General features: G+C 44.9%; 1 protein-coding gene across 2 annotated transcripts in view; it reads left to right on the top strand.

Moving 5' to 3' along the window:
• Window positions 1-19,796, top strand: part of UGGT1 (UDP-glucose glycoprotein glucosyltransferase 1) — a 246,543-nt gene extending 226,747 nt beyond the window's left edge. For both annotated transcript variants that reach the window (XM_029615446.1, XM_029615445.1), the window contains 4 exons: window positions 4,721-4,835; window positions 6,783-6,899; window positions 9,122-9,287; window positions 14,737-19,796. In XM_029615446.1, the coding sequence (XP_029471306.1) occupies window positions 4,721-4,835; window positions 6,783-6,899; window positions 9,122-9,287; window positions 14,737-14,762 (424 nt within the window). In that variant the 3' untranslated portion in view covers window positions 14,763-19,796. The remainder of the gene's footprint in view (window positions 1-4,720; window positions 4,836-6,782; window positions 6,900-9,121; window positions 9,288-14,736) is intronic.
• Window positions 19,797-20,676: the final 880 nt, after the last annotated feature.

Here is a 20,676-nt window from a genome sequence, read left to right as displayed (position 1 = left end):
CTCTTTTGGCGCTTTGGAACCTGGTCTCAGAGGAGTTTCTTTGCCACTCGAGGGAGTCGCATGGGACAGTCTGTCCTGGTGTCTTCTAACTCCCAATCTCCTTCGAGGATAGACCTCGAAGTCCTGGATTGGATAGTAATTATCTCAGATATCAGTCTCTCTGGTTGGGGAACCATTTGTCAGCATCAATCAGCTCAATATTGCTGGTCCATGAAAGAGTCTGCAAATTGTCAAATAAAAATAAATAAATCTATCAATTGGTTAGAGACCAGAGCGGGTCACTTAGCCTTACAGCTTTTCTGCCGATGGTGAGAGGTGGTTCGGTACGGGTCCTGTCGGACAATGTGACAACAGTAGCTTACATAAATTGGCAAGGCAGAACCAAGAGTCGAGCAGTAGCCCAGGAGACGCAGGAGTTGATTCTTTGAGTGGAACAACACCTGGAGAGGATAGTGGTGTCACACATTGCCAAGGCTGAAAACGTTCAAGCAGATTATTTGAGCCGCAGGATATTGGATCCAGGCGAGTGGGAGTTGTCGGAGCCGGTAATGCAGCTCATTCATGAAAGGTGGGGCTCCTCTCATGTGGATCTAATAGCGAGTCGTCAAAATGCCAAAGCATTTCAGTTTTTCAGTCAGAGAAGGGAGCACGGGGCCGAGGGCATCAATGCTCTAGAAGTGCCTTGGCCTCAGGAGATTCTGCTTTATATTTTTCTTGCTTTTCCACTTGTGAGCAAAGTGTTGCAGCGCATAAAAAAGCATCAGAGCAAGGTGGTGTTGGTGGCTCCGGGGTGGCCATATCGCCCATGGTTTGTAGATCTGATCAACTTGGCAGTGGACGGCCTGATTCGCTTCGGTCATCTAGCGGGCCTTCTTTGTTAGGGACCCATATTTTCAGACTAGGCCATTCGCTTTTGTCTAGCAGTAAGGCTTTTGAGAGGTGGTGTTTGAAACGTAAGGGTTATCCCAAGTCTGTCATTTCTACGTTGTTACAAGCTATGAGAACATCTACTAATCTTTCGTACATGCAAATATGGAAGGTTTTTGAGTCCTGGTGTTGCTGTAAGGCAGTTCAGCCTCTCAAATCTTCAATATCTGACATTTTTTTCTTTTCTGCAAGAAGGCTTGGTCAAAGGGTTGTCTCTGAACTTGCTTAAGGTCCAGGTGGCAGCTCTTGGTTGTCTTCGGAACAAAATGGAGGGCTCTACAATATCAGCTCATCCAGATGTGGACCGGTTCCTTCCGGGGACGAAGAATTTATGTCCGCCGATTTGGAAAGTTTGGCCATCTTGGAATCTTAATCTGGTCCTTGGGGGGTTTGTTTGAGACTCCTTTTGAAACGATTAGAAGAGCTACCCTTAAGGACTTGACTCTTAAAGTGGTTTTTCTGGTGGCTATATGTTTGGCTCAAAGAATTTCTGAGTTGCTGGCCTTATCTTACCGTGATCCATTCCTTCAGATTTCAGTACCTTCCTTTTTTACCTAAGGTGGTGTCCACGTTTCACGTAAATCAGACAGTGGAGCTTCCGGCTTTTCCTGAGGTGGACGCCTCCGCTCCTCATGCGAAGGAGCTCAAGTTGTTAGATGTGAGGAGAGCGTTGTTGAGATATCTCAAGGTGACTAATCTCTTCAGATGGTCAGATTATCTCTTTGTTCTGCGGAGTGGGCCGAAAAGAGGTTTGAAGGCATCTAAGACTACTATTGCACGATGGATTAAGGAAGCTATTGGATTCTCTTATATTACTAAGGGTCGTCCGGTTCTTGAGGGCTTGCATATTCATTCTACGTGTTCTCAGGTGGCCATGTGGGCGGAGGCGCAACTAGTTTCTCCACAAGAGATTTGCATAGCGGTGATGTGCAATTCATTGCATACTTTTGCAAGACACTATCGGCTGGATATGGGGGACATGGGTGCCCCATCTTTTGGCAAAAGTGTTCTGCGAGCGGGACTCTCCAGGTTCCACTCTGAGTAGGGAGCTTTGGGTACATCCCAGGAGTCTGGACTGATCTGAGTACATACAGGGAAAGGAAAACTGGTTCTTACCTGCTAATTTTCATTCCTATAGTACCACAGATCAGTCCAGAACCCACCTGTTTGGTAGAGAGAGAGAGTCGTCCACTCAATCTGTTTAATATGAAATACAGGATTGTTTAAATAAAGTTAATTAGTTGAAGAGAGTTTTTGAAGTTTTGGATAGATTTTTTGGTTGCTTGGCTTTTCTTTTGGCTTGGGTACAGTCTTATTCTGAGGAACTGCAGGTGGCACACGCGGTTAAGTAGCAGTACCAGTAAAACTTTCTCTGTCTCCATCTGCTGGAAGGGAGGCAAAACCTAGGAGTCTGGACTGATCCGTGGTACTACAGGAATGAAAATTAGCAGGTAAGAACCACTGTGCTTTTACCTTCTCAAAAGGTGAAGCACAGTGTATGTCAAAGTGTAACACTAACTCCCTCCCCCTATAAACTATGCCATGCATCACTCCTCCCTTATTGCCAACCCTCCCTTTCCCAGTCCATTCCTGGAGCTGCATGTCTCTCTGAAGTATGTAACTCCCAGAATAAAATCCTGACTATTGCAGAAGAGACAGATCTGTAAATGTGGTCTTTAATCAGACACTTAGGAAAGTCCAACGATTTATCCAGGCCAGGTTTATATGGTCATTAATATTGCAGATAGAACCTAACCAGCTGGCTCTATTCAGCTAAATCAAGCTGAGAGCCAGAGCTGCCCGAGGAGATGCTGCTACAGATTCCTGGAGCCTTAAACCCATTTTCATTTTCACTGCATATTGGAACAGTTGCAGCAGCTGGTGAGAGCTAATTTGCTTTATATCCTGACCGAATGACCAGCAGTGTACTTGGATTTCATTAAGGCCTTATTTGTGGTTCCACAGGATGACCTGGCCGTTGCTGGCATTCCCTTTTGCGGTATGAAGTACGCTTTAGGAAAGCCACTCTTGCAGGTGCTCCGAGTTGCAGGGGCTGAAATACGCAGGGAAGCTCCCAAGCCGCCACCACTTCCTGAAGTACCCTAGTCCCCTTTGGTGTGTCAGTCCTTACTCATCCATTCCTCATGCTTATTACCTGAACAAGAACACTTAAATGATAGGGTGGGTTTGTTATGATATTCTTCATCCCCAGTAGATGCCTACCCATGCTGATAAGTTCAGCTTAAACAGTGCAAAATGAAATTACCTTAGGAGGTTCATGACAGGCCACACTTGGGCCTGCTGTCTGTTAGTGTTCAGCATTTCTTTCCTGGAGACCAGTCCCTTCAGTTTCATCAGTTTTTCTTCAGGAAGTCTGGACATAATTGCCTTCGAATATAGCTCTATTCTAAGGAATGCTAAGACCCCCAAATAATCTTCTGTCTTAATATGTGCCAAAGTTATGCTGTGACAGCTATGTAATCGCTGCACAAACTTGTGAGGCCTTCAGTCCCCCAAAAAGATGTTTCCAAGGTAGCGCACAAAGCTCGGGTTCCTTGTAACCTGGCCATTACCCAGGGAGTGAATGAATGCAGCTTTCTGAATGCTCAAGAACTTTGGATAGAAAAGGATTTATTGTGGCAGGGCAACAGATTAAGATCAAGATGGTCAAGAGTAAGGCTTCTTCAAAATATGTCTAACAAATATCTGAAGGTACTTGAAGAAAGAGCCAGTTTAAAGATAGCAAGTGTAGAAGGAACAAGTAAATCAAGGTTAATAAGCAGGACAGGAATGGAGAAAGGATTATTAGGGGAAGTAGTAGTCTTAAAGGGAAAAATCAGATTTTAATAAGGACAGGAATGGAGAAAGGATTATTAGGGGAAGTAGTAGTCTTAAAGGGAAAAATCAGATTAAGTAGCTCATCTTTCAAGAGTGAGAAAAAAGTTAAGTGAGATAGCATTTGAGGCAACTGTTAACGAGAAAACAGTAGAAAGGTCATACATACCTGATGGAAAAGAAGGATGGATTCTGTTCATTTTGTTTATGAGAAAATGGTAGAAAGAGGCAAGAATGAAAAATGGAGGAGGAGGAGGATGTAAGAGTGAATAAAAAAAAATGACCTGGGTCAGTCAGAAACTGAGAAATGAGGGTAGAATAATTTTGAAATATTGTTCTGGAATAGAAGAATGAAAAGCAGAAGCTCTCACAAGGCAGAAAGAAGAGATGACGCAGTAAAGTGTACCAGTGAAAGCAGAGGGTGGCAGTGTTACAGTCCTGATCGTATTCAGAGGACTTTTTATTGTTCAGATCCCAGGGTGAGCTGCCCAAGCGGTGGCAGGGAACAGATGAAGAGGCAGGCATAGAGGTGCTAGAAATGGAAAGTGAGTATGAGAAGGGTCGGATCCTGGCCGTGGACAGAAAGCTGAAAGAGCATGAAATTGAATTGGTGGAAAGAACAGAGAATGAAAAAGAAGAGTAAATAAGAAGAGTTGGGATTGTAATGATGAATGTTGGTCACCAAGAAGAAGAGTTAGGGCCAAGGCAAAATAGAAAGGAATCAGAATCATTGACTAAAGAGGATTGTGGGTCAGGTGAGCGATAGGGGTAAATGGTAATGAGAACTGAGATGGTATTCAAAAGGTAAATTAAGGGAAGGATAAAGACCTTGTTGGTAGTCTCTTCTTTTTTTTTTTTTTTTAATGCTCTTGCAAACTCTCTGCTGCTTTCTTAGTTCTCTTGCAAGCTGACTTTTCCCGATAATAATGTTTTCATGCTCCGTCTCTCCCTCACGCAGCGCCCTCTATGTTGTGGACTTGAAGAAGTTCCGAAAAATAGCTGCTGGGGACCGTTTGCGAGGACAGTACCAAGGTCTCAGCCAGGACCCCAACAGTCTGTCAAATCTCGATCAGGTGTGTGGGATCTTCTCCTCCTCTAGCAATACAAGTAGTGCATGCTTTATGCTCAAATGGCAGCCGGTCTGTCCCACCACTTCCAAACCTGAAAATCCTGCAAAGTCTGCATGGTGATGATACCTCCTTTAGTGGGCAGCAGCAGCTCTGTTTGACCAAAAAGAAAGTTCTCTTCTATTTGGTAGAAACACTACTCATCTTGCAGTTAGAGTTTGAATTAAATGAACAGTTCTTTTCTCAGTCCTTCTGGGGACTCTCACTCCCTGCTGCCCTTTTATCCCTACGGAGCGAATAAGGAAGCTGCTGCACTAGCTTGCATCTCTTTTCCAAATGTTGGCATCACAGTCAAAATGGAACAGTGAGAAGCCCGTCATGTATCATGCAGCATGTGCCACTGTTTCCAAGCATTGACCTCTCCTGGGCAGCTTCAAGGCAACATCTTAAAGAAGGTTAGGTGCAATAACTTGAAAGGAAAGGATTTGGTGCCGGGTGAGCATTTCTGCTTCCCATGTGTTCTTCTGAAGTATTGTATAGATCCCATCAGAACATGGGTAACTGGGATTCCCTACAGAGTTTTTATTTATTTATTTATTTATTTATTTATTTAAAATTTTTATATACCGACATTCATCCAGGATATCATATCGGTTCACATTGTAACGCAAAACAAACGCACGGCATGGCGCTTTACATTGAACAGTAAAAACATGATAACAAGGCATTAACGAGAGGGGGGGAAAATTAACATGGGAAGTTTTGCAATAAAATTATAAACAAAGTTTGCAATTATATACATATGTACAAAAGGAAAAAAAGAACTATGAGGTTAATTTTAATCAGGCTAGGAAGTAAGAAGGGGAAGAGAAGGGAGGAGAGCGAAGAAAGAGGGGGGCAGAGAGAAAGAAAAGGAGGCGGCGGAGAGAAGGGGAGGGGAGAGAGGGGCGGTAGAATGGGAAAATAGGGGAGGAGAGTGGAGAGAGGGGAAAGTGGTGAGGTATAGTGAAAAGTTGTGTACGCTTTTGCAAAGAGCCAGGTCTTGAGCTTCCGTTTGAAAGATTTGAGGCATTCTTCTTGCCGTAGTTCAACAGGCATTTTGTTCCAGAGGGTCGGCCCGGCTATCGATAGTGCACGGGCTCTTGTGGAAGTGAGTTTATAGAGTTTAGGAGAGGGGATAGGCATGGTTGCGAGATGTGCTAGTCTGGTGGGCTTATTGGACTGGTGAAGACGGAAGGATTCATTGAACCAGTTCATTTCGGGATTGTATAGGGCTTTGTGGATGAGAGAGAGAGCCTTATATTGTATGCGGGAAGCTATTGGAAGCCAATGTAGGTCTTTTAGAACAGGTGTAATATGGTCATGTCTACGTAAATTAGTCAAGATCCGGGCTGTGGTGTTTTGTAAAATTTGAATGGGATGGATGGCATTGTTAGGTAGGCCGAGGAGTAGGGAATTGCAGTAGTCTGTTTTGGCGAAGATTGTGGTTTGTAGAACTGTTCGGAAATCGGGGGGATGTAATAAGGGTTTGAGTTTTTTTAGTGTGTGGAGTTTAAAAAAGCCGTCTTTTAGAATGTTATTAATGAATTTCTTTAGTGTGACGTGACCATCAAGAATGATACCCAGATCACGGACTTGTTGAGCAAATTGGAACTGCAGAATAGGGGGGAGGATCGGTTGATTTTGGGGTGAGATGAGCATAATTTCAGTTTTAGTGGTGTTAAGAGCAAGGTGGATGGAGGAAAGGAGATTGTTAATGGAGTGGAGGGTTTCATTCCAGAAATCCATGGTTTTTGATAAAGAGTCAGTGATGGGTATAAGCAGCTGAACATCATCAGCATATATGTAATGAGGGAGGTTTAGACTGGAAAGGAAGTAACAGAGGGGCAAAATGTAAATATTGAATAGGGTTGAGGTTGTGATAGTTTCTTCATTATTCTGGCATCCATACAGGATCTGCCCAATAATATGATCCATCAGGTGCCCATCAAGTCGTTGCCCCAGGAATGGCTGTGGTGTGAAACGTGGTGTGATGAAGCATCCAAGAAGAGTGCCAAGACTATAGATCTGGTAAGAGACTATTGATCTGTTCATGCTGGAGGTAGTCCTGATTTTCCCCCTGATTTTCCCAATGATTTCCCCTAAGAATCAATTGTAAGCATACAGTGGGGCAAAACTATGACTGGATCAGTTGATTCAGTCGATCTGGGGTGACCTGGCAATCATAATTGCCACAGGATTACAGAGCCTCTCACCCGTATGCTGGATGACTCAGGAGACTGGCACAGAGATATGGTGCTCCTCATCTCTAGAACTAGATGGTACTGGACACAGAGATGCAAAGCCTCTCACCTATATAATTGGATGACTCAGAGGACCAGCATGTAGGGATGCAGAGCATTTCACCTCTGGGCCTGTATGGTGTAGGGCACAGGGATAGAGAGCCTGCCACCTATATGAGTGGATAACTTGGGACTGCGCAGAACCTTTGACTTCTAGGACTGGATGGTTCAGGGCACAAGGATACAGAGCCTATCACCTCTAAAACTGGATGGCCAAGAGGACTGGGACCAGGCATCCAGAGTTTATTACTTCCAAGGCTAGATGGTACAGAGATACTTAACCTTCCACCTCTAGGACTGGATGGCTCAGGGGATTGGATGTTTGGAGAGGTTGGCACAAACAACTATTGATTATCTGTGACCTCTTAACATTTCCTCTTTTCTTCTCTGCTCCCCTTGTAAGCTCACATATAAATTTGGTAGCCAGATATGCTGGCAGCCCTTCCACCCCAGAGATGGCTGAAGTACAAAAATGATAAAGTGCATTAGGCTTCTGTTTAAGGGAACTGCACTTTATAAATGCAAATCATTATTTTATTACTGTAAGTGGATTCACAGAATAGTTTGCTTTGAAAAACATGGCTTGAATAGCCTGGCATTACTTTAATGCCCAATCCAAAGAAAACTGAAGTTAGGTATTCCCTTGGGGGTAATAATGTCTCCGAAAGGGTTTTGTGCATGCCATTACAGGAATGAACCTCACTCATAAGCCAGGGATTTAGATAGGATCTTAATTCGTTTTATTTATGTATTTATCACATTTATAGGCTGCTAATAACCAAGGTTTGCAATGGCTTCCAAGTAAACATACACAGTAAAATATGGAACAAACACACAAGGATAAAATCTTAAAACGTAAAAACCAGATAAACTTAGATAATATCTTTAAACACAATTGGGATATCTCAAATGTACTGCTAATGCCCTTCTTAATGCTTACACAGTAGAAACGAGAGGGTTGATAAGATGGTTATATATGTGTATGTGTGAGCAGCCAGTTACCACAGACGCACACACGTCCACAGCCATCTCTCCTTCTGTTTTGATTACACCTGTAAATGTCCTGATGAGTATCTTCCTCTCCTGCCCTCCTTCTATAAGTACTCAGCAGCTGCACGTTTAACTTTTTGGTAGTTTCAGAAACTACTTTTAACAGCTTGAAGCAAGTCTGGGTGAACCCTTTCCCCTGTGAGCTCCTTATCTTCCTTGCACTTTTCACATCATCACAGATACTAGGTCACAGTTCTCTCCACCCACCTCCCATGCCCTCCTTACTCTCTATTCTGCAGAAACCTGGCTCCAGGAGTGACCCATGAAGCAAAAGACCAGCGAGCCTGACATCAGTGCCAGGCAAAATAGCAGAAGCTATTCTTAAAAGCAAAATTGCCTTTGTATCGATCCATGGGTGTGACCGTACCATGGGCATTGTGTACAGCTCTGGTCACTGCAGCCCAAAAAAGATCTAGTGAAACTAGAAAAGATGCAGAAAAGCACAATAAAATGAGAAAGGGAATGGAATCGCTCCTCTATGAAGAGAAGGCTACACAGAGTCGGGCTGTTCAGCTTGGAGAAAAGACAGCTGAGAGGGGAAAGGAGAGCAGATTTTAAAACAAATGGTAGAAAGTACTTTTTCGCGCAGCACATAATCAAGTTGAGGAATCTGTTGTAGAAGGACAAGTGACTTAGCATAGCAGGGTTTCAGAGAGGTTTGGACAAGTTCCTGGGGGAAACAAATCTATAAAACAATATTAGAAGGTAGACGAAGGAAAGCCATTGCTATCCCTTGGGAGTGAGTAATAACTCACTTTTTGGGATGTGCAGGGTATTTGTGACCTGGACTAGTCACCGTCAGAGACAGGATGCTGGGCTCAGTGGCCCTTGATCTGATCCAGTATGGCATATCTTATGTGTTTATGTTCACTGACCTCTCTGACCTTGTGCTGCTTGCAGTGTAATAATCCGATGACGAAGGAACCCAAGCTGCAGGCGGCCATGCGGATCGTGCCCGAGTGGCAAGACTATGACCAGGAAGTGAAGCGATTGTATAGTTCCTTCCTGGAGGAGAAGGAAAGCAATGCCTCCCCCAGCTTAAGCCACACACAACTACATACACAAGGTACGCCGAGCAATGCTCCCTGCCTCTCCCACAAAGCCTGTGTGCGGTCAGCGCCGTCCCCATGGGTTGCCATCAGCATATACGTGCTCGGTCTCCCTCCTTTTGTCCTAACCGTTCTCTGCCTCTGTCTGTTAGTCTCCTTTTCTCTCTCATTATCTAGCTCCCTTCCTCACTCTCTTCCCTCCCAATCTCTCTCAGAAAAGGAGAGAAAATAAAGATAATTGCAGGGTTCTGATGGCAATTGTTATTAACTATGACTCTCATTTTTGCTTTATATTTATTCTCTGCTGAAGTTTTCTGTTACTAGTATTATGTCTGATTATATTTGAGGGTGCTGCTAGGAATGGTATGCAGATAAGCATTCCAGTTGTCTTCTGCTGCAAAGGGTGTGTGGCCTCTAGAAGCTGGAGCTATAGATCTCGAAGCCTGGATCACTCACAGTGACCTCTGGAGTCCACTCCCCAGGGCTCCTGGAAACAGTATACAGCTGAGCCTTCCGGTCCCCTTCTGCTTCAAGGGGTGCAAGGTTTCTGGAAACTGGGGCTGTGGAGTTCGAAGCCTGGATCACTCACAGTGATCTCTGGAGTCCTCTCCCTGGGGCTCCTGGAAACAGTATACAGCTGAGCCTTCCGGTCCCCTTCTGCTTCAAGGGGTGCAAGGCTTCTGGAAACTGGGGCTGTGGAGTTCAAAGCCTGGATCGTTTGTAGTGACTTCTGGAGTCCTCTCCCAGGGCCTGCTGGGATCGATATGCATATGAGCCTTCCAGTCCTCTTCTGCTTCTTGAGAGGAGTCCAAGTCCATTAGGTCTCCGGTGAGAGACCTGTTCCTTCTTGGGATGTTGTCCTTCTTGATGGGTTCAGTGTTCTATAGGGACATTTTCACTGAAGCTACTCACCTTAAAGATTGTTTCCTAGATTCTAGACAGATGGATTCAGGACCAGTGGGTTATGCACCTCTACCAACAGATGGAGACAGAGCAAACTGATGTCATAGCATATATACTCCTACAGTGACATCAGCCTGCCAATATTCTCCATCTCCAGCAGATGGTAGATGTGCATTTCCCTACTCTCTGTTTCCTGTCTTTTAACCAGTCTCTCTCTCTCACAGAAACACATCTCCTCCAACCAGTCTCGCTCTCAATCACACACATGCTCTCTCACTTACATACAAGCTCTCACTCACACACCCAGGCACCCATTGATATAGCCCATATCATTCTTTTACGTCTCCACTTCAATAAAGGAATTGAAAAAGACCAAGGCATCTATCTCTTTTGTTTTTCCTAATGGCTTTCCTAACGGCTTTCATAGATCGCCTACCTTTGTGCTTTTTGGGACCTCTGCTCTTCAGTTGCCACCAGCATGGTCTCCGGTGGCGGCACGCAGCATTACTCCAGCCGCCACAGACCTGGCCTCAGGCGGCAGCACACAAAATCCCTCCGCAATCAACTGCATCGGCCCACTGGGGGATGACTGATCTCCCAATAGGCCAATCTGCCCCTGGGGAGAAGGGAAGCACAACTGAGACAGTGGGACATCCGGGAGCTTGGCGACACACTGGTTGAGAATCGCTGGTCTAGAAGAACAATCCTGTTCAGATGATGATTTTAGACAGACAATATTGATAAACAATATTCAACTAATGGAAACATGGAAACATGATGACAAAAATAATGTATGGCCCATCTAGTCTGCCCATCCGCCCAGTTAATTTAGTTTTATAATTTCCATCACTCCCTTAGAGATTCCCTCATTCCCTGTATTTATCCCATGCTTTCTAGAATTCGGATACTGCTTTTGTCTCCTCCAACTCCAATGAGAGACTGTTCCATGCATCCACCACCTTCCCTGTAAAGAAATATTTCCTCCTGAGCCTACCCCCTTTCATCCTTATCCCATAACCCTTCATTCTAGAGCCTCCTTTGTGTTAAGAGGTTTGCCTCCTGTGCCTGGAAAACTTTGAGATATTTAAATGTCTCTATCATATTTCCCTTATCATCTCGCCTTTCCTCTAAGGTATACACATTTAGATCTTTCATGTGTTTTAGAACGAAGACCACTGACCATTTTAGTAGCCACCATCTGGACTGACTCCCGCCTGTTTATATCTTTTTGAAGGTGCGGTCTGCAGAATTGTACATCTTCCAAATCAGGTCTCACCAGGGACCTATACAGGGGCAACATCACCGCCCTTTTTTTTGCTGAGCATTCCTCTCCCTTTGCAGCCAAGCATCTTTCTGGCTTTTGCTGTCATTTTTTTCTACTTGTTTGTTCACCTTAAGATCATCAGACACAATCACCCCCGGATCCCGCTCTTCTTTTGTGCTTCGAAGAATTTCACCTCCAATACTATACCTCTTCTTTGGGTTTTTGCATCTTAAATGCATTATTCCACATTTTTTTTTAGCATTAAACCTTAGCTGCCAAACTCTAGACCATTCATCAAGCTTATCTAGATCCTGCCTCATGTTTTCCACACCTTTCTGTTGCAGATTTTCGTATCAAAAACAAAAAGACGAACCTTTTCCGATAATCCTTCTGCTGTGCCGCTCATGAAAATATTGAAAAGAACTGGTCTAAGGACCAATTACTTTTTTTTTAAATGTTTTTTAATGTATTCATTTACAATATATTATCAAGTATTAACTTGAAAGGCAATACATGTAGTATTACAGCAAAAACAAATAAAAAGAAAATTTAAGGAATCCAAAAAAAATCAGATACCACATAGCTAACAAGGCCACAATGTGGGATCCAAGATTTACACACATCATGAGGAAATCACACTGTAATAATAAGAAAAATTAGCGATAATGATGCAGCATATTTCTATGAGAGGCCAGGTACTGCTTTAAGGAGCTTCCCTAATCAGAGGACGACAAAAGCACCAGGTCCAGTATCGCCCCCCTCCCGTGTGGGTTCCGTTACCTGTTGACAGAACAGTTCTCCTTGCAGAGGATCCAGGATCTCCCTGCTTCTAGAAGATACTGCAGTTGGGATGTCCCAATCAACATCTGGAAGATTGAAATCCCCTAGCACTAGCACCTCCCCTTTTCTCAGCAATCCTGTGAATATCCTCCATTAAATCTTTACCCATCTCCTCAGTCTTTGATGGTCTGTATATTGCACCAATATAAATAGATGTTCCATTGCCTCTTTCCAGATTAATTAATGCCTCCTCACCTCGTAAACCCAGCAATGCTGTTGCATTAATAGTGTTCTTTATATAAAACAAGCCGTAAAGCCCGTTAAAACGGGCTACATCCCTCTGTCTCTCACCTCCCCCTCATTCTCTCTCCCCTCACTCTTCACCACCCCCCCTCCCCCACCCACTCCTCTCCACCCTCCCTCTCCTCTCACTCAGTCCCCCCTCCCTCCCTCCCACTCAGTCCCCCCTCTCCCTCCCTCCCTCCCACTCACTCAGTCCCCCCCCCTCTCCCTCCCACTCACTCAGTCCCCTCTCCCTCCCACTCACTCAGTCCCACTCACTCAGTCCCCCTCTCCCTCCCTCCCACTCAGTCCCTCCCTTCACCCGCCTCCATTTCCTTCCGACGCCGTACTCGCGACTCCTCGCAGCCCACACCCACCTCCATTTCCTCCCGGCGCCGTAAGCGCGACTTCCCGCAACCCTCACCCGGCTCCATTAACTCCTCCCGCTCCTGCCGGCAGATCTGGGGGGGGTGTCACTCCCGCGCGCGCGGCAGTGACCCCCCCCCCCCCCGAGATCTGCCGGCAGATCTGGGGGGGTGTCACTCCCGCGCGCGCGGCAGTGACCCCCCCCCCCGAGATCTGCCGGTAGATCTGGGGGGGGTGTCACTCCCGCGCGCGCGGCAGTGACCCCCCCCCCCCCGAGATCTGCCGGCAGATCTGGGGAGGAGAAGTAGTGGCGCCGCGCATGCGCGGCGCCGCTACTTCTCCTCCCGCTCCTGCGGCCCCACCGCCATTTTTTTTTTCTGACCGACGTCCTTGCCCGCACATGCGCAGTAGAGCGCAGCTCTACTGCGCATTTGCGGGCCGTCGGTCACAGGCCATTTATAAGGTAGATGCCACGCCTCCTCCCTTCCTTCCTACCCAGCCCTTCCTTTTTTGTGTGTTTACTACGTCTCGGTGATGGGCACTATATCTTAATCATCTTCTTCATGATTGCCTCTAGATCCGGGATTTATGTCCCATACTATGAATATCAACGTACGTAGCTCTCCAAATATTACCCTTTTTTTTCCCATTTCTATACAAATATATCATGTTTTATGTATGTTCCTTAGAATTTTGTTCACTCATCCCTGACGATTTTAGTTTAAAGCCCTCCTCATTAGTACCTTTAACTTTACCTCGTTCCACAGTTAGTTGGGTAGCTTATCCATCATATAGGAAATAAAACATTTCTTATGCAACCCTCAGCTTGGGAGTCCCCACTTGTGTGGCTGTATTTGCCTGCTTCTGTATGGAAAAAGCAAAGTTGTTTACTTGCAACAGGTGTTCTCCATTGATAGCAAGGCAAAACAGTCACGCAATCCCAGCCTCCTCCCCTTAGGGTTGAAGATCAGCTAGTGAAAGAAACCGAAGAGACTAGTGTGGAACTGGAGCATGGAAACTCCTGCACATGCTCAGATGTACTTTAGTCTTTCTGAGCTCTGGGAGGGCCTATCCATTTCGGTGCCATCAGTGACATCACCCACTTGTGTGGCTTTTTTGTCTTACTAGCTATTGATAGCACCTGTTACAGGTAAGCAACTTTTCTGTTTGGTTATTAGGAAGTGAAACTTCCTATAGTTGCGAAGAAGCGAAAAGAAAACCAGCGATCAACTGGGCATTACAGCAATCACCAGGAAATAAACTGGGCAGACTAGATTGACCTTTATGGACTATCATAGTCTACTAATAGTAAAAGCCCATCCAAAGACATGGAAATAGGAAGTTCATACTTGAGTTGTGTGGTGGCAGAGAGAGTAGGCCGAGCTCAGGTGTACTGTGTGGTAGTAGAAAGAGGATTGGATAATTCAAAGAGAGAGGGGGTAGATCTGGAGAGTATAGCCAAAAGAGGGAGCAGAGCTCAATTTTTATATCTGGATTGGACAATTCAAAGAACTAGAAGTGTGGGACTGGAGAGTACAAGGAGCAAAGGGGCAGAGCTGGAGAATACAGGGAGAGAGAGGGGGTCGGAGCTCAGTTTGCGTACCGGTGATGCAGGTGAACCTTCCACTTTATTATAGTTAAGATGTTTCTCTGCTTACCCTCATCTCTCTCTGTCTCTGTCTCTTTCCCAATCTCTGCTTCCACTTAGTCCCTTTCTCTAAGTCCCCCCATCTCAACTCTGTCTTATTGTCCTCTCGCTTCCCCCACCTCTTAACGTGTATTGAAGCATTTCTTGTGTTTTGATTGCCTTTTTTGCACGTTCCTGGGTCTAATTCGCTCGTGTATGTGTTTTTCTTTTTTTTTTCCTGTAGGTCATACAGCACATGCGGAATTATGATCTAGGAGAAGGCCACAGGGTTAAGTTGTTTAAAAGACAATTTTTCTGTCATTGCCTAGGAGTTTTTTGTTTTTTTTCCCCCGTATGTCTGCTCAACTGCTGAAGATTTGAATATGAGGGTGTTTGAGGGTTTTTGGATTCTGTGTCCCAGCAATGAGATCCCCCCCCTACAAGGGCCCTATGTGTGCAGCAGGCCTGAAAGCTTGACACATACGTAGGGTTCTAGCAGGGACGGGCTCTAGATGCTTGAAAGGTCAATGTATACTGTGTCTGCACAATGGGATTTGGAGGAGAAAACGGGAGCCTCCTGCTGGCTCCATAGTGTGGGTTAAGCACAAGGGAAGCTTTCAGGGGAAATTTTTCCCAATGGGGCTGCTGCTATTGCTACTACCACCACTGTGTGCCGCACGGGGGCAAGACCGGAGCATGGATCAACGGCTGAAACTGAGGCGTGATGGAGCATAAGAATCATCTGTTTGCCCACCTCATAAAGCACCAAGGCACGAGGGAGCGTGAATCAGCAGCACCAAGGCAATGACAGAACAAGGATCAGCTTTTTGCTGTTGGAAAAAGGGAATGAGAGTGGATGTGAGGATCATTTACCAGGCAGTGCGTGCGGAGCTCATCCATGGACTTTCTGAGCACGTGAGCCCTGATCCCTGTTCTGCGACCCTTCCTGGTACATCCTGGTACTGGTTAAGAACTATATTTCAGTTATGAAAGCGATAGTACCGCTGAAACCTTTTTTTTTTTTTTTTTTAATTTTAGCAGTGGTTTCAACAAGGCCGGCAGAAATTTCTGTTTTCCTTTCTAATTTTGATTTCATCCGTAAGGAGAAATCTGCATTTGATATTTTTTGGAAAACTCTCCATGCATTTTCACCACTGAGAGATGTTGCCGCTCTGTTTGTCATCAGAAACCCATTTTAACAACTTGAGTCATGCAAATCATGATAGCAGCTTCAAGAATGAGTTCCAGGGAGAGATTTTAAAAAGAGAGTGTGTGATCATAATAAAACTTAGAACAGCTCTGGAGAAAGCAAAGAACTTAGGAATAAGATCAGCAGAGGGAAGTGAGGGGGCTGCACTTTTCCCATCCCCAGGGGTGTTATATTTTGGATAACAGTATGACTGATTTTGAAATAACTAGTTCAGTAACCTTGCCATGTATGTTAACTGTTACTAGAGTATGTTACTGTTTCTGGAAAATCGAAACAGATATAGGGCAGCTTTCAAACTGCGTCGGGAGAAAGGTCACTTTGCAGCAATTTTCATAAGCAAAACTACACGTGAACTTTTTGCTTTGAAAATTGCTGCAGGTGCAAAGTGTATGCATGGTTACGTGCACCTGCTTTTTTTTGCATGAGAAGTACCACAGGTACTTTTCCTCCCCAGGCCTAAATGTGCCCCCCAGGAGCACCTCCTCTCCATGAGTTGTGGAGCAACACTGCATACTTTGCATTGCATCGGAAGTGGGCAGTTTATGTGTGAGTGTGTGTGTAAACTGCTTTTAACTTGCAGAAATCACTTTGAAAACTGACCTCAGAGCGCAGGTATGAAATTGTTTTATAGTAGTTCAATTAACCAAGTTGTCCCAAGAAACTGGATCCCGGGCAATAGAACCATTCTCACTGCTGAGACCAACCTGCGTGCCTTTTCTAAAGCCAGGCGAAGCTTGAATGCTTTTGTCTGATGGCCGGGAGAGGAAATAAAGATCCCTCCTTTCATAAGACCCGTGACAATCAGAAATACTTAGTTTAGTCTGTTTTTCTATCAGGTTTATTTAGGGAAGAATTTTCCAAAACCTGCTCAGTATCCTAACTATGGAGTTACTTTCTACTCTTACACTTTAGGAGGATCTGACTTACATGGGAAAAATTACACATTGCACGTTCACAAATCCAGTAGTTGTGCGTAGCTTTGTCTCTGACTTAAATACTCCTCCCGGGATGTCAGAGCTAAATTTTCACCCTGGTCTGTTTATAACTTGCCCTCCATGTGCAGTTGTGTGCTGTCTGTAAGCCCTGCCAGCTTTTATTCTGAAGCGATCTCTCTGCCAGGATTTTCTTTCCAAAAATGAGGATCTTTGGGGCTGTGAAAAACCGCAGTGCTTCAACAATCCTGGGTCCTGAGTTTGACTCACCTCTGCCACCAATTTACTCTGATCCTGAACCAAGTCACCTTATCTTCCTCTGTCTCGGGTCTATTCTAGGCTCTGTAACCTTGACTTTGCCCCCTGTGACCAGACTGAAAGCAAGACATTTGACTTCATTTTTGTTTTCCAGGTTAACACAATCTGGCATATAGTATTTCTTTCAATTGTATAGTCACAGCTGTTTAATAATCTCTTTTCTTCAGTTTTGTTCCTTAGCTTGTCCGTGCTGTGTTCATGCTTTACATGTGTCCGTGTGATGTCGGCATGGGTACTCTGATGGGAGATCAGCAGAGCAGAGCCTGAGTTTCTTAGATTTATAATGCTGCCCGTGACTTAAGAGGAGCATTCAGAAATAGGAACATCTGGCAAAGGGGGGGGGGGGGGGGGGGGAAAGATCAGAATCTCAGAGAATTTGTTTGTCGCTGAAGTATCAAACAAAACATTTCTTGGTGCTGCTGCCTTGGGAAGCTGGCACATTTGTCTCCATGCTTGTTCCTTATATGCGCGGTTGAAAAGTAATCCCAGAGTATTCTATAAGTCAGGAGCTAGCAGTCATCCTTCTGAGTTTAAGTACCATCAGAGCCAACAGGTTTTCAGCTTCAGACTCTCATTATCTTTTCAGCAGCAGGACCTAGACCCTGCAATTGAATTAAAGTCCTTTCCTTGTTCAGATCAGCGCCCGAAGCTTAACCTCTCTTTCCCTCACCTGCTTAAACAGGAATCCAACTCCACGAGGCCTGATCAGGAAAGGCCCTTAAACCGCAGATCAGAGGAAACCGTTCTGCCTGTCAAATAGGAACTCTTTTGTATCTTCCTTTGGATTTAAAGTAGAAATGTTGTGAAAATGATTGACTGTATGCATCTCTAATAGATATCCTTAGAGCACTGGAAAAATATGTGCACACATATTGAACATGTGGTAACAGATACAAAAAGGGCTTAAATTAGGAGAAGTTTAAAACTCGTGAAAAGTAACAAGTAGTCGAGTCTTCAGCTTTCTTATGCAGCTTTCATGCATCTTTCTTATACCTTAGTATATCCAAAATGCAATTATCTTTAAAAAAAAAAAAAAAATAAAATAAAATCTGGCTACAATGGAAGTACATCCTAGGCTTATTCACCACGTGCCAGTCAGAAAAGGCTGAGGGGGGTGGATTCTGGGCTGCAATCTTGAGGAGCTTCCTAAGAAGTTGCAGCCAGAAAGCTCAGCCTTTTTCTGATCCAAGCATGAGTGAATCTGAGATGCACTTTCATTTCAGACTGCCACCTGTTTTTTTAAAGATAGATACATTATGGATGTCTATGAAAGACGCTTAGATAGAGAGCAGCCATGGTTGAAACCTTGGTGATTGGCGCTACCACTCGCAAGTTTAAAACCTGGGACAAGTCAATCCTTTTTTTTGGGCCTAGAAAGCTGGAAATCCAGTGACAAAAAATTTCTCAAAGGTAAAGACAAAAGCATTCCTGAGCTGGCGTTATTTCTCGGGGGGAGTGTGCTGAGAGACCTAGATTTGTGGTGAGATGGAACTTGCATTCCATGTTCACTTTGGATCCTGTTGAGTGGTCCACTCTCTCTCCATCCTTCAGGGCTTCTTTGTCAGCTAGTACGAAGATTTCCACTTCCAGGTTTTGCTGCTGCCTGCTCCTGTAGTACCCCCCATGGAATTATCTTCCTAATAGTTTAGTCTAACTGGATCTGACCGACACCATGATCTTTTACAAAAGAAGTTCCCTTGTTTTTGTAGGAATTTGCTTTGGTCCCATTTTCTTCCGAAGATTGCCTTTGCTTTCGTGACCCTCATTACCCAATCCTATATCCCTTCTTGAAAACGAAAAGACCCAGGGAGTGGGGGTTGTGGCCAAGGAGGAGCTTCCCAGACAAGCTTGGCCGGGACGTGACAGTTCTGCAGCTTCCACCGAATTCCTCTCTCAGGTGTACAAACCCAAAGCTCCATTATCTCAAGGGCACTCTCGCAATGCTTGCAGCTGCCCTTTGGAGAGAGATGACAGTCGCTGTCTGTCCGGGGCTCTGAATGCCATCTCTGCAGCGCTTCCTGCTCTGTTCCATCCAAAGGGCAGGAGCTTCCACCAGTCTCCCACGTGACAGTATGTGCAGTGCTAAGGCCAGGCCCATTCACTCGGCCCTTCCATGTCATGGTTTAAAGATCATTTGTATCCTGTGGTGTAGACAACATGAGTCTTCATAAAAAAAAAAAAAAGAGTGAAAACCGGTTGCTAAAACCTGTATATGTCATTCCCTGTAATATTTGCCTTCAAATGAGAGAGCCTCTGATGTCAGCTTACCTAGGTTCCTGAGTGAGACTTCAATCCAGTTGTGCCTCTTTTTAATTACCAGGGCATTATAAGACTTGCAGTTTGTTCTCATCTCAAAACAAGTAAGAGGCCGATATTCAAGAGCCATTTAGAGGGATAACCGAATAGCGATCCGTCTAAATGGCTACCCGGCAATATCCGTTGCCATATGCAGCTAAATTCTAGCCACATAAATCAGGGGCATTCTGGGGCGTGTGGGAGATGTTTCCAGGCAGAGCGGGGTTAACTTATGTGGCTAACTCCAATATTCTGCGTTAACAGCTTGACCTATGCAAATAACTCTGGTCGGGCCATAGGGCTGTCCTAAAGATAGCCGGTTAGACATAATCGGCTAACTTTAAGTTGGTCGGGTATATTCAGCGGAGCTGCACAGTGACTGAAAATTGACCCCTTAAAGTCCCAGAATGCATCTGGATGATGATCACAAATTCTAGATAGGTCTCTAAGTAGTCTCATTCCTGAAAATGGGTAATTAGCATCAGTGAGGCATTTATTTTCCTACTGATTTTTGTGGTAGTTTTAAAAAATAAAATAAAATTCCCATTATTTTTGGGAAATGTGGTGGAAAAGAGATTTTGATTTTGTTGATCTCTGAGCTTCTGTAACTACCCCCCCCCCCCCCAGTATAAACAGGGGCAGTTGTGCAACAAAAGAAAGACTTGAGACGTTAAAATGGGTGCTGGACTAGCTCAGTGGCACTGTTGTGCTCTGCCCTGCAGAATGACCTGGGTTTGATTCCCAGGTCAGAACTTGACACTCCCTGGAAGTTCACATGGAGTCCCAGTCATTGTGCAACAGTAACACATAATAGATGATTCCCTGTACGTACCCAGATCAGTCCAGACAATGGGTTGAGCCTCCTGTCCAGCAGAGGGAGACAGAGAAAAACTGAAAAGGTATCCTATATCAGGACAGTGGGGCCCATGGTTGCAAGGTTCCAGACGGTGCCCTGGTGCATGGCCCTCTTGCCGACCATTGGCATTTCAGTGATTTGGTAAGGGATATAAACTAGGAGAAGTTCCCCCAGCAGTTGCAAATGAAGGTTTATTATGCCGTAGCCCAGAAGATGCTGGTTCTGTTGGAGTTGGCAGCTGCCCCTGCCTCCTGCAAAAAATAGGAATGTGTATTTCTCAGACGCATTACAAAAAAAAAAAAGTAAACTTACTACTTTTGAAAATTACATGTTAAACAGTCTTCCTGGATGGCTCATTGACTCTGCTAAATAATGCTATGTAGAGGATCTGGATTTGCTTTCCATGCCCATCTTCCGTTCGCAGGGTCAGCTGAGGATTCTGTGGCGGCAGCATTCACGGTCACCAGAAGAGAGGAAGCGATGCCATGGTGCACATGTACCGGGTTTTGGGCAGAATGGTCTGTGACTTCTGGCCTATTGCTGCAATGGCTTAGGTTATAAATGGGTGGTGAA

This window comes from Rhinatrema bivittatum, chromosome 9 (assembly GCF_901001135.1).
Source record: "Rhinatrema bivittatum chromosome 9, aRhiBiv1.1, whole genome shotgun sequence".
Classification (NCBI taxonomy): Eukaryota; Metazoa; Chordata; class Amphibia; order Gymnophiona; family Rhinatrematidae; genus Rhinatrema; species Rhinatrema bivittatum.
Note: the sequence above shows the minus strand (reverse complement) of the source record. Positions and strands in the feature narration are given on the sequence as shown.